This window comes from Crocuta crocuta, unplaced genomic scaffold (genome assembly GCF_008692635.1).
Source record: "Crocuta crocuta isolate KB4526 unplaced genomic scaffold, BGI_CrCroc_1.0 scaffold175, whole genome shotgun sequence".
Lineage (NCBI taxonomy): Eukaryota > Metazoa > Chordata > Mammalia > Carnivora > Hyaenidae > Crocuta > Crocuta crocuta.
The window spans coordinates 2283821-2296647 of NW_027530988.1; the positions used below are offsets into that span (position 1 = coordinate 2283821).

At 50.6% G+C, this 12827-nt stretch overlaps 3 protein-coding genes across 7 annotated transcripts in view; 1 reads left to right on the forward strand and 2 right to left on the reverse strand.

The window, feature by feature from the left end:
- The window catches only part of ACIN1 (apoptotic chromatin condensation inducer 1), a 35340-nt gene extending 34747 nt beyond the window's left edge, over positions 1 to 593 (reverse strand). For all 5 annotated transcript variants that reach the window (XM_077770397.1, XM_077770396.1, XM_077770394.1 and 2 more), the window contains exon 1: positions 208 to 593. In XM_077770397.1, coding sequence (XP_077626523.1) covers positions 208 to 519 — 312 coding nt within the window. In that variant the 5' untranslated portion in view covers positions 520 to 593. The remainder of the gene's footprint in view (positions 1 to 207) is intronic.
- An 87-nt stretch (positions 594 to 680) lies between these two features.
- Positions 681 to 3610, forward strand: CUNH14orf119 (chromosome unknown C14orf119 homolog). The gene is made up of 2 exons (XM_077770401.1): positions 681 to 854; positions 2465 to 3610. Exon 2 carries the CDS (start codon positions 2466 to 2468, stop codon positions 2892 to 2894), a length of 429 nt encoding a protein of 142 aa, XP_077626527.1. The 5' UTR covers positions 681 to 854; position 2465; the 3' UTR covers positions 2895 to 3610.
- A 70-nt stretch (positions 3611 to 3680) lies between these two features.
- CIROP (ciliated left-right organizer metallopeptidase) lies at positions 3681 to 8359 on the reverse strand. The gene is made up of 14 exons (XM_077770296.1): positions 8041 to 8359; positions 7826 to 7919; positions 7683 to 7734; positions 7241 to 7384; positions 6838 to 6963; positions 6544 to 6628; positions 6273 to 6418; positions 6026 to 6197; positions 5786 to 5855; positions 5614 to 5710; positions 5236 to 5508; positions 4791 to 5020; positions 4437 to 4616; positions 3681 to 3958 (listed from the first exon to the last, which is right to left on the reverse strand). Exons 1-14 carry the CDS (start codon positions 8357 to 8359, stop codon positions 3751 to 3753), a joined length of 2196 nt encoding a protein of 731 aa, XP_077626422.1. The 3' UTR covers positions 3681 to 3750.
- Between the last annotated feature and the right edge of the window lie 4468 nt (positions 8360 to 12827).

Genomic DNA, 12827 nt, shown 5'->3' on the forward strand with positions numbered 1-12827 from the left:
CTCGCGCTGCTGCCGTTAAGGCGGGAACGGGCGCTGTCTCTATTCCAGCGCGAGCCTCACCAACCACCGTGCGCGCGGATCCGGAGGCTCGCGCTGGCGGCCTGAGCGAGCTCGCGCGGAGCCCGGACACTGCGCCTGCGCCGCGGCAGAGACTCGTCTCTACCGGGTCCGCTCCCCTCCGACACCCCGGCAACGCCGTCTCCTCACCCCTTTGAGCCGCTTGACCAGGGCACTCTTCTGCCCGCTCTTGGCTAGGCCTCGCTGCTCCAGTGCGGCCTTCAGGTCGGTCACCCGCAGCGCCTGAAGAGGCTTCCCGTCCAGAGTCACCTCCTCCAGCTCCGCCATCTTGCGTGAGGTACTCGGGTCCGTCCCGACGGCTTCGGGCATCTTCGGTAATTTCCGCCAACGCCCTTCGAACGGACCGAGCTGACCCCGCCCACTGCCATAGTCAACCCCTCGATTACCACTCAGAACTCCCCGGGTTCCTCCGGAACAGCTCGGATATTTCCGTCTCCACATCGGCACCAATCAGTTGTTCCCATCCTCCCGGCCGCTCCCCCTCCCTCACCCTGGTTTCAGAGCTCGGTTATCTTCGTCTTACCGAGGCTGTGAATCGAATGTACTCGGAAGCCTTCGACTCTGGCTAACCAAAATCGGAGTTACTCGGCTATCTCCGAACCTAAGACTGAGGCGCTGAGGCGCTTGGGTGTTTTGGGGCCGATCCGGGACCGGAAGTGCGTGGGCTGCCGGACTGGCGCTGCTTAGGGTTTTCAGGAAACATGGAAGCGGCGGCGACAGTTGGAGTTTAAGCACTTTGTGACGGTCTCCAGGTGCCCTGTGAGAGGAAAGGGGAGGTAAGCGGGGGTAGAAGTCCCTCCCTGGGCCGGGTCAGACTCGGCGGGTGTTTGCGGGTTACCCTAGTAGGGCACACTTCCCACTCTCCTACGGGTACAGCTGCCGCCTCCCAGTCTTTGAATCCCCGCCACTCCCATCTAAGGCTACGTTGCTATTTGGGATCTTAGAATGCCAGGCTCCGTGGCCTCCAAAGGGAGCAAGTGGCGGCACCGTGTCTTTGGGACGAAACTGAGCTAATTCAAAATCATTGAACTTGAGTTTGCTGGGAAGGCCGTGACGCAAGACTCGGCTAGTTTTTCCTTTCCCCGAGTAAGAAAGTTCCTTTAGGATTAGGAGCTTGTAGGAGCGCTGTGAAAAAGGCTCCCTCCCTGTACTGTTTGGGCACGGAACGATGTTAATTGCTTAGGGATTCCTTTCTTTGTCATACGAAGACTCCAACTTGCAGCAGAAGAAACACAAACAGTAAAATAGGTCGTAGGCAAATAGTTTAAAGTCTTCATTGTTATTCAAACTGGACCTCGAAACCTATGCAAGTCGACTGACCTTTTGTTTGCATTACTGATGCAAATCAATGACAGGGCATCGATAGATATTATAAATTCAACCTTAAGGAAAAATTTCAAACATAAAATTGTCTTATCTACAGCAGTTTTTTTTCATTTTTAATTTTTTTTAATGTTTTATTTATTTCTGAGAGACAGAAAGAGACAGCGTGAGCAGGGGAGGGTCAGAGAGAGAGGGAGACACAGAATCCGAATCAGGCTCCAGGCTCTGAGCTGGCTGTCAGCACAGAGCGCGACGTGGGGTTCGAACCCAGGAACTGGGAGATCATGACCTAAGCTGAAGTCGGACGCCCAATCCACTGAGCCACCCAAGTGCCCCATCTATAGCAGTTTAATACTTGTCATACTCCTAAGCCATCAAACCAACTAGACGTTTTTCAGTCTTGAATAAACACTTGGCTTCTATTTTTTCCTTTCTGTGTTATCTTATTTTGGGTGAGGCACCGTCACTTACTCTGCTCTTTAATGTTTCCTGATGCTTTAACAAGAAATATAAGGAAGTAATGGATGTTAACGAAGTTTTTGGCATATTTCAGAGGCTATGTGCACATTACAAAGAAGACTCATCATTTATGACTTTTTACTGTTAAAAGCTCTGGAATTATCAGTACCTAGGCCCTCACCAGCTGCATGTACTAGATTAAAAAAAAATACGCACCTCTTTTCATTTTAAGGAGGATGACGTGGACCAACACCATTTTTCTTTACTCAACCTGGAACACAGAAGTAGGCCAGAGAGAGTGAGCAAGAAATGTGTTGGTTATTTTTAGATTCTTTATAAGAGTAATGGAGAGAAGCAGTGGTTGGGGAAGGCACTGGGTTTGAAAGAGTGGGAGGTTGGCAAATATGAAATGAAGTTATTTTGGGGTGACTTTTCTAAGGTAATTGGATAATAACCTATATGAAGTGCTGTTGTTTTCCTGTAAATTGAATTGGTGAGAAATAATTTGATCTGTAGATGCTGATTTTTGATAAGATTCCTTGTTGGGAAGTTGTATTTTGGTTGCCCTATCTGGAGAGTATATAACAGTGCTTTTATTTTTCAGGATGCCAGTGGAATCATCTTCCTCTTCGATGCCACTACCCTTCCCTACTCCTTTACCCTCAGTACCAGACAGTGTTACTAACTCTTCCCCTCCTCCAATGTCTTACATCACTTCCCAAGAGATGAAGTGTATTCTTCACTGGTTTGCCAGTTGGTCAGGTCCCCAGCGTGAACGTTTCCTACAGGACCTGGTAGCTAAGGCAGTGCCGGGAAAATTACAGCCACTGCTGGAAGGCCTGGAGCAGCTTAGTGTGTCTGGAACAAACCGACCACCTTGTATCTTTGAATGTCAACTACGTCTTTGGGATCAGTGGTTTCGAGGTTGGGCTGAGCAGGAGCGCAATGAATTTGTCAGGCAGCTGGAGGTCAGTGAGCCAGACTTCGTGGCAAAATTTTACCAAGCAGTGGCTGCTACAGCTGGTAAAGACTGATGGGCATTAAAATCAAAGAAGATAATCATCTCTGATGGAGCCACAACTTTACAGTGAGAACTTCAAATGTGTCACTTAATGGTCTAGGGATGGTGTCTTGATGAGCTGACTGAACATGTTGACTAGGACAGGCTTGGCTATTTCAGTGTTAATAGCCTGTCAACTGGATTCCCTGCAGAAATGTTTTCAATCTAAGTAAATCCAGATCAGTGGGCCTCCTAGCTTGCATCTTTCTACATGTCAAACCCTCAAGAATTCAATGGCTTCTTTTGGGAGCATAACCAAAAGGAACCTATACATTATAACCCAAGCCTATTGCTGGCCCATGAGGCTATAAAGTAGGTCTTCCTGCTCCAGAAACAGGAGAGAAGGACGATAAAAGGTCATGTTTTTATATAAAGGGATTCAGGTGGCTGATTTTTACCACTCTTACCAGGTTCTGGCATAATTATGTGACATCCCAACTGTTAGTCTTCCTAGTGATGATTTTGTGAGATTATGGGAAAGCCAGGAGAGGGAGATAATTACTCCTTCCATGCTAATGTTTGTTTCAATCCAAATAGCCATGGCTTTTTCTAAAGCATATGTGTTATCCTTGGAGCTGGTAACAGATACCTGTCCTTTAAGTTTGCTCTTCAATATGAAAACAAGTGACAATTTTTACAGGTTGAAGTGTTTATTTTTTGTATCAAAATAAAGAATCTTCAGAACCATAAGTCTGGCATTTTTTCATTACAAGGCTAGAATAAGGTTGATACATGGAGAAAGAGGCGTTCTGAGAAAAGTATAGACTTTCCATCCAGTTGTCTTCCAAGAAATAATCTGCCCTATCTACCCTGTCATGGTCTGGGTAATATCACACCTCTCTTACTCCTTCAGCTGGGCCCCTTGTGTCTTGGAGCTCTGGTGAATGGTGAGGGGCAGATGGTGCCACCTGAAGAATAGCTCTTTTCTGATAGGCCATGGTTCCCAGTGTACCCACCAGGATAAGCAGAGTTAGGCAGACCCCCACGGACAGCCCTAGATGAGTCATGGAGGAATTATGGTCCAAGGTAACCAGCGACCTAGGAACATAGAGGTAATATTTGGCTTGGAATAATGCTTAGGTTTAGGAAGTAAAGGGCTTTACCCCTATAATACACAGAGCTCATGAAAGCCTGCTTCATCCAATCAACTACACAGGAACTCAGAGGAATATAGAACCTGAAAGTAGGAAAAACACCAAGATCCAAGTCTCCTAGCAACTTAAATTTTTGGAAGGAGACCTAACAGCAGTGAGGGAAATGGCTCAAGGAAAGGGTTAGATTATGGTGTTTAGGTAACTAATAACAGTAACCTGTTAGTACATTAGGAAGGAAGAGGACTAGGATCCCGTGTCCTACAGATGAGGAACTCCATTATTGGGGGAAAGGTGTCACATGGTGATAGGTCTGAGGTGATCACACTGGTATTCCGAAATAACCCGTATGAGCGAGTGCTTAATGCAATTTCAAACATCTGGACTTTAGGAATTTGAAAGAAAGCTACTTAGTATTGTCTTACTTGCTGTGTTCTGTGGTAAAGCTGGCTCCTCCATAATACACTTCTAGGGGCTGCTGCTTGAGACTCAGGGCCAGGGCCCTGTGTAGCATACCAACCGAGGGCCCATGGCAGCCAGAGGACTTCCACATGTACACAGTGAACACCAGACCAGTGGTAGTGGAGGGGCTGTGGAAATAGCACCTACAGGGACAGTTGGATCTCTTAAGGGAGGTAGAGTCCCTGGAAGAGTCTATCTCCTGAAACAGGTGCAGGCTTAGGAATGGGACAAAGTCTTCAGAGGAGATTGTGAAGTAACCGACTTAAGCAGTCCCCCTGGCCTACTGTATAAATCCCCAGTCTGAACTGTCCCTTTACCTGCCAGCGGGTTCTCTGCTCACCAGAGCCTGTAGTACGGCTTCAGTCAGCTCTTCTAGTGTTTCCTTCCCCACAGAGTGGCCTGGGGGCCCAGCTAATTGTAAAGAGAGATAGAATAACAGGTCTTGGGTGGAAAGACTCACAGGTGGGGAAGTAACAGCATTGGTACCTTCATTCGTCTGACACAGCCGACCCCGGGGACAGAAGAGAAGACCGTAGTACCCAGGTATCTGCAAGGAAATACATTGCAGGGCATAGTTATGGCCTCAATTGTTTGCTCAAGCCCTCCTTCTAAGGGGATTGTACAATCTACATCAGAGTCACAAACTCAATGGGTACTTAGATAAAAATGAACATCTGAGTAGGTTGGATAGTACTACCAAACAAGCACTTTCAAACTTCCGTTTGCCAAGGGACTACATAGCTTTTCACTTATGATACCCACCTGAATAGCCTTTCCAGGAAGGCATGAGGCCCAGGGTGATCCCTCCACCTGCACCTTGTATGCTCCCCTCTCTGTGCATTGATGTAAGTAGCAGCGGCCAGTCAGCTCAGCTTCCTTCAGGTATGAGATCTGAGAGAGCTGCCTGGTTTTGTCCCCATGGAGCAGTTGTGAAGTGAGGTTGGCAAGGAAGCAACGACTCTGGGAATGGTAAATTTCCCCATGGGGGTTGTCTGCCCCAGGTGGGAATCCATTTTCCTTCTTCCAGCATTCACTCTGAAGGGTGGGACAAGAGGGAGAATAGTGTTTGCCTAGATGCCGTAGATGTTGACTCCTCTCCATGCCCACTTACTTCCATTCTCTCTTCTCCAGTGGTCTCACCCCATTGGCCAAGGGCTTGTATATGCGGCAGCCTTCCAGAGCAGGGTCTGAGGAACAGCTTCCCTTGTCCAGGTGCAGGTAGTGGCAACCCAGTCCGCTGTGTGGAAGGGATGGCAGCTGACACTAGGATCCCTCACAGCTGTATGGCCCCTCAACCACTCAGCACACACACCTGCCTGTACAGAAGAAGTCTGAGGAGTCAGCCCCGCATGTGGTCACCAGGCCAAATTCCAGGCCAGATCCTGCTTGAGAGGCGGGAAGAGAGAGAGCACCCTCAGAACAAGTGAAGCCCCCAACACCCCTCAGCACTGACCATGCTTATGCTTTGGCTACACCCCTTCCAACCTCTCTCACTGCCCCCAAGCTGACTCGGGGTGGTGAGTGTGCCTCTGCAATTCTCTCTTGTTCTCACCCCGGCCCCACAGCAGCTCCTCTGCAGTGCTGTGGTTGACTTGGTACCAGCCTGAATCTTTGAAGGCAGCAAGAGTGATGGGATCGAGTCGAGTGCGCCGGGCACCATCGAAGGTAGCGGTCATTACAGAACCCTGGAGCAGTCGGGCCTCCCAGTGTGAAGACAAAGGGCCCTAGGGAAGAGGTAGCCGGTTGCCACCTGGTGACTCCCTCTTCCTTCCAGCACCCCGAGATGTTCTCAGTCTCACCTCTTCTTCTAAGGGAACACCCAGTGAAGCCCCTAGCACTCCCAAGTGTTTGGCCAGGCTGTGGCTGACAGCTGGGGTGGTCAGAAGCAGCTGTCCCCACTCATCTCGTCTTGTGACTTGTTGTCTTGTAGAACAGTTCTCTGGAACTGAGCGCAGAAAGGGAAGAAGGCAATATGAGGAGAGGAAAACGTAGAAAGGGTGGAGCAGAACTGGAAGGAAAGAGTTGGAGGGACGGTAGTGATCCCCTCTTGTTGACATTCCTCTCATTTACCCCTGGGGCCTGAAGGGCAATCCCGCCACTTCTTGAAGAGCTGTCCAGAGAAACCCAGAGCATGGAGCAGTTCATGTAGTGTGGCCTAAGGATAAATGACCGCATGGTGAGGGGACTGGGTGTGGAGCAGATCGACGGGCCACTCCATAGCCCCTCTGCCCAATCAGCTCTTCTTAGAGTTTGAGGCACTTTCCCCTCCAACCTTAATAGATTCTTCCACTTCATGGGAAGCTAAGTGACCTGCCCCCTTTCCCCAACCTGTTTGCATCTTCCTATTTATCATGCAGTAGTCACCGTGACGATGTCACTATGGCTGAGTCTGGGGCTGGCGAGATGTTGGGCACAGTAGACAATGGTACCAGCAAGGGGTCTGTCTTCTGAGTCCAGCTGGCAGCAGGCAGCATAGGCTATGATAGAAGGCTGTGGATGGGCCAGGAAAGGTAGAAGTGGAAAGCAGGGATGTGGGGGAACATAGAAGAAATCTTCCTGAAAATAGACACTCATGGAACTCAACAGGGATGGTCCCAAGGGATGGCATGAAGGGGTTTAGCTCCCACCCAAACTTCATCAACATGACCCAAGTTACCTCAAATAAGCACAATTTAATAAAAATTGCTTTTATGCTCCCTACCCCCTTCCTAGGATATTTAAGATTAGGAGAGGAAGAACAGGGAAAAGGATTTGATTAGGGCCTCACCTCTCCATGGCACTTGGAAGTGTGGGCAACCCGCACATACAGGAGAAAATCAGTGTTTTGGACCCCAGGCCCATCTGGCTGGACCAGTTGTGGGGGACCCTGCTCTGGCCACAATGCATAACCACGGAGATGGGCATCAGGGATCTGGTGGGGAGTGGAAAGCAGCATCTAGTTTAGCAGATGAGGACAATAGGAAACTGGTACGAGGAGTGAGGAGTGGACAGTCTCTATCTTTAGTCTGCCCTAGTGTCATGTAGGCAGCTGGTCAGAATAAGGACTCCTGCTACCTTTCCTCCCCATCTCTGATTTTGTAAATTGCCAGGGTGAGAAGGGGCTTAGGAATACGCATTTGTTAGGAAGGACATTACGCAATTTTGGTACTAATAATGGTCTTGGAGAAGTCTAGGCAGGCCAAAGATCTTCAGGTCCCCCCACATCTCACCTTTACTCCCAGGCAGCTCTCTCCTTTGTACTCTGGGTTCAAGAGGCTGCACCTGCCAAGAATGAATACCTGTAGGTGAGCTGGAGACATTTGTGGGTACCCCTGAAGAGGCACTGTATACATTCTCAATGACCTGAACTCACTTGTGGTAGTTTGGGGTGTCTGGATCTCCCCAGACAGCATGGCAGTACTGTGCAGGGTCTCGACTCAGAAGCAGGGGCCCTTGCACTGGAGGGACTTAAAAAGACAAGAGGTCAATTTCACCTCAACATCTTTAGAGTTCCTTTTCTCTGGCTGTCCTCCTCTGTAGCCCTCTGCCCCTCAGCCCTATCTGACTCCCTTCGGTTCCCCCACTTACCTGCAAGGACACCCTGGAGTCGCCTAGCCGCCTGTCTGGCAGCCACCAGGGCTCGAGGTTCCCCTCTCATTCTGACTCTCTCAGGATCCCAAACTCCATCTGATACAGGATCTCTGATATAGCAGGTTTGGATCCTCAGGGGTTGAGGATCACGAGAGCCACTGTGATTGAAGGAGGAAGAGCGGAAGTCTGGGGCATGTTGTGGGAGAGGGGGCCTGAGCAGGCTCACAGACTTCTGTGTCTCATCGTGGAGGCATCTGCTTGTGGCACTTCCCAGGAACAGCAGCAGCAGCAGCAGCAGCAGCAGCAGCAGCAGCATCTCGCAAGTGGCTCCTCCTAACCCTCCCTGGATCCTGTCTTCTGCTCCTCTCTTCCCTGCCTCACTTACTTCTGGCTTTCCTCTCTTTACTACCTCTCTCCATACCCTCTCCACCACTCCTGCCCATATTTTAAAAAAGATTCTAGTATTGTTGACTAAATCTACAGTTACCCCCAGGAGGCCGGATGTGAACCACAAAGACCAAAGCTCCTTACCTCCCCCCCCCCCGGGGGTGGGGGTGCCAGGGTGGAGAGCTGGGGGGCAGGGAGGGGCAGTGTTATTCCTAAGGCCTCAACTGATCTTTCCAAAGAGGAGCCTGCCCCATCTGGGAGCCCTTCCTAACCCTCTTTCATCTCTCACCCTAATTCCCCTGCCTTTCTGAGTGGACAACCTTCCCAGAACTAAAAAAAATGGTGTTAATACAAGGGGGGGGGGGGCACTCTGTGCGTCACAGATGCCTACTTATCTCAGTGGGGATGGGCAAACAAGGCTTTTGCATGGCACTAGCCCCGATATCAGAACTGGGTGGACTCTAACTAGACTGCAAGACTTTTAGGCATCACCCCCATCTGTGTAGAGTACTTAGTAGGCGCTTAACAAGCACATGTTGGTTGACTGACACCTCCTAGGAGAGGCTATTGTGTTAGCTCTGTGAGGCTTCACAGAGAGGCATGCTGCGAGGGAAAGTCAACTCGAGAAGATGTTCAAAGATGTTCTCACCAGCTCTGGAAGGTCCCTCTGTTTTCTTTGCTCACGCTGTGCTTTCACATCCTGTTTCCCCTGCTCTCCTTCCCTTCCCGCCTGGTTAGTTCCTACCTCCCCTATAATTACTCTGGGAAGCCTTTCTTACTTAACACCTCCTGCCCAAATTCCACACTCTCAGGAGGGGAGGAGGCCCACTTCACACAGGAGCAGCTTCCCTTCCCTTTACCTTCACATCCTCCACTCCTGCAAGGTAAGCCTGCTTCCTGACTGGCTTTGTAGTCACAGCACAGTCCTGAGGGCCTAGTCATCTGCCCGTGTTGTGGATGAAGGAACAGAACCTAACCCCATTGTTTAACTTTTGAGGAAACTGGTCAGGGGTGACATGACATAAAGCAACACAGCTAATTCCTGACAGGATGAGAGTTTCCAGAAGGGCTGCTGACTTCCTCAGGAGGCTGGACTTGATACTTTGACACACCACAGCTGTGGCTGGAATGGCAGTTACAAAGGGAGGCCACAAAATGCTGGAGCCAGACCAACTCTGCTACTTTCTACCACGTAACTTTGGCCCAATGCCTCCGTGTTCCCATTTGCGAAAGGGGGATGATTGTACTTACCTGACAAGGTTGCTCTGAGGAGAAAGCAAAGATTTGTAAAGTGCTGAGAACAGTGTCCACGCTCGTGGTAAATACCAAGTCACGTCAAAGGTACATATTCTAGAGACACTTCCAACTCACTGGAGACCCGTTCTGTTCTTATCAACATGTGTACAAATCTTTAGGGGACTCTTGTTCTTTTTCTAAGACAAACCCTACTCTGCACGTTGTCAGACTCCCTCTTTTCTGGCCTGGCAGCCCATTTGGGGAAAATCCTGGTGGTGAGGCTTGGAGCAAGGGAGTCAAGGTCCAAGTGGCTCTCTGTTTTCCGGCCCCTCTGCAGCCACTCCTGATACTTTGCTGCCCCCTTGTGGCCGTGCATAGGAGGAGCGCCCCCACCAGAGCCGGGGTTCATCCTAACTTCACACATGCATGCAGAACTTCGTACCTTCCACCAGAAACCGCACAAGAAACACCTCATGTTTCTTCCGCTGGAATACCTCTTTCCTGCCTTTGCCTGGCACATTCCTCCCCATCCTCCTAGAGCCAGCTGAAAGGGCCCGCCTGCTGAGTTTTTTCTTTACTCCCCCACGCAGAGGTGGTTGCATAGCCTCTGTTCTCCAATAATGGCTCTTGCACGTCTAGCGCTTATTATATTCTCCTGACATTTATTTCTGTGCTCATTCTCCTGCTAGACTGTGGGCAGGGGCTGAGTCTGATTCGCCTGTGCCTCTTTGAAGAGGTGTGAAGTAGGCACAGAGGGATAATAGAGGTGGGAAGGTGGCTGGGAGGAGAGAGAGGAGGTAAGGAGAGAGGGTGAGAATAACAGTCATTTGAGCATTTTCTTTGTGCCCAGACATATTCCAAGAACTTTAGACTCACGTTTTCCTTCCAGCAACCTTCCAGGGTAGGTATTATTATAAAATACCTCAATTTTACAACCGAGTGACAGCAAAATCAGTCACGTGAGGAGGTGGCAAACGTGGGGTTTAACCCACTATGCAACAGTGTTCTCAAGGCCATAGCATGATCGTGATCAATTGGGGGGGGCAGGATGAGAAAGAGGGGGGCAAGGAGAACAGGTGGAGATTGGGGGGAAGCAGTGTAGGAAGAGGATGAGGCGTGGGAAAGGGTGGGGCAGACCCCAGAGAGGAAGAGGTGAGAAGAGGGTGCAGAGGGAGGAAATTAGGGACTGGGAGGGAGGGGTGTGGGAGAGGACGGGGCTGAGCAGAGGATGTCTGGGTGGTGGGGTTGCCTGTGTGGATGCTCCGTCCAGCACCCTGACCTCTCAGTTCCTTCCCCTGCCCGTCTCTAACATTCTCCATTCCACCTTCACAAGCCACTTCCAGGAGCCTTATCATCACCAGAAACTGCAGCACCTATGAAATAACTGAATCAAACATCGTGCTCTCTGATATGATCTCCTTTCCTTACGGTTTGTTTGCTCAAGTCGCTTACTGCAGCTGTTCTAGGGGCTCATGGAAGAACCGCTGGCCTTTCCTGTCATTTCATCTTCAGCCTTGGGTTCCATGCTCATCACCAAATCCTTCCCTCAAAGGTGCCCCCAAGCCCCCTTCGCTGCCCATGCTGTCCATCCTGCCTCCCAACATTTGACTTCTCCACCCTGGTGCCCAGCAGCTAAGGGCCACCGAGGGAAATCACCCAAGAGAATAGCCTGTTGTCACTTCATTGTCATCATCGACTTCAACAGCACCGTCTCCTGTCAGTCTCAGTCCTCTTTCCTCTCAGCACCTGGGTCTTACACCTTGGAGCCTGCTTCTCAGAGCCTCCTGCTTAGCCGCTGGCAGTCACCTCTTCTCATGGTGAAAACAGAACTGGCCACAGTTCTACCTGTGTCTGTGTCTGCTGCTGGCCTGCTGTCCCTTCTTTCTCCTTAGAGGAGAGGAAATGTCCTCCTCCTTTGGGAGGTGGGTCTTCCATCTGATGCTCCAGATCTCTTCAGATGGAGATCTGGTCTCAGCCCCTCTCTGACTTGGTCTGTCCCCCAGCCACTGTCAGTGACCAAGAAGGACCTGGCTGGGGCCTTGGTGTACATTTCTCCATCTGCTGGGAACCTCTGCTCTTCGCCAGACCGACTTCTCACCTTTACGTATCTGCATGTTACTTCCTTGAAAAAGCCTTGCCTGACCTTCAGGTGCCCTTCCTAACATCCGTCCCAGTGGCCCCTTTACTTTTGCCACACAGCACTGCCCATGTAGAGTTATCAATTTATTTATTTTATTTTATTTATTTTTTAATGTTTATTTCTGAGAGAGAGAGAGAGCGAGAGAGAGACAGCGTGAGCAGGGGAGGGTCAGAGAGAGAGGGAGACACAGAATCTGAAACAGGCTCCAGGCTCTGAGCTGGCTGTCAGCACAGAGCTCGATGTGGGGCTCGAACCCACGAACCGTGAGATCATGAGCAGAGCCGAAGTCGGACACTTAACAGACTGAGCCACCCAGGTGTCCCTGAGTTATCAATTTATTTGTGTTACGAATGTCTGCCCCCTCATGAGTCTCTAAGCGCCATGAGGGCTGGGACTGTTCTCCTTGTGTATCCTGTAGCTTCTAGAACAAGCAAAGTGCCCAGCTTGGAGTAGGTGTTATAAGTATTCTTTGAGCATATGAATACATAAGCGGGTGTGGTGAGGAGACAGGAGGGATGTGAGGGGGCAGGAAGGATGGGGATTGGAAGGTGAAGAGAGCAGATGGCCAGTGCGGGGACAGGGTGATAGCTAGGGATGGAGCGGAAAGGTAGGGAGGGGAGGCCCAGGCAGAAGGCATCTCTGTGCTGGGCCTCAGGGAGGCTTCCTGGGAGCTGTGTCTCTGGGCCATGCTGCCTGAGAGGTCTGCAGGCAGAGCCAGTGGGCGGGGCTAGACTTTATCTTGGGGCGCAGTCCTAACCTCAGATGGTGACAGAGCAGGAGCCAGCAGGGGTTTTGCAAACCGTCCCGATTGCAGCAGGCCAGCAGTCTCGCTCTGGAGGGCGGGTGGGGCCTGGGCTTATCTCCCGAGGACAGTCTTAACCTCAGATGGTGACAAAGCGGGAGCTAGCAGGCGTTTTGCAAACCGTCCCGATTGCAGCAGGGCTGGATGGCCTGGCCAGGGGCAACAGTGCTAGGTGTGGGGGGCAACAGAGGGTTGGACAGTTTGGGGCCGCGGGATGAG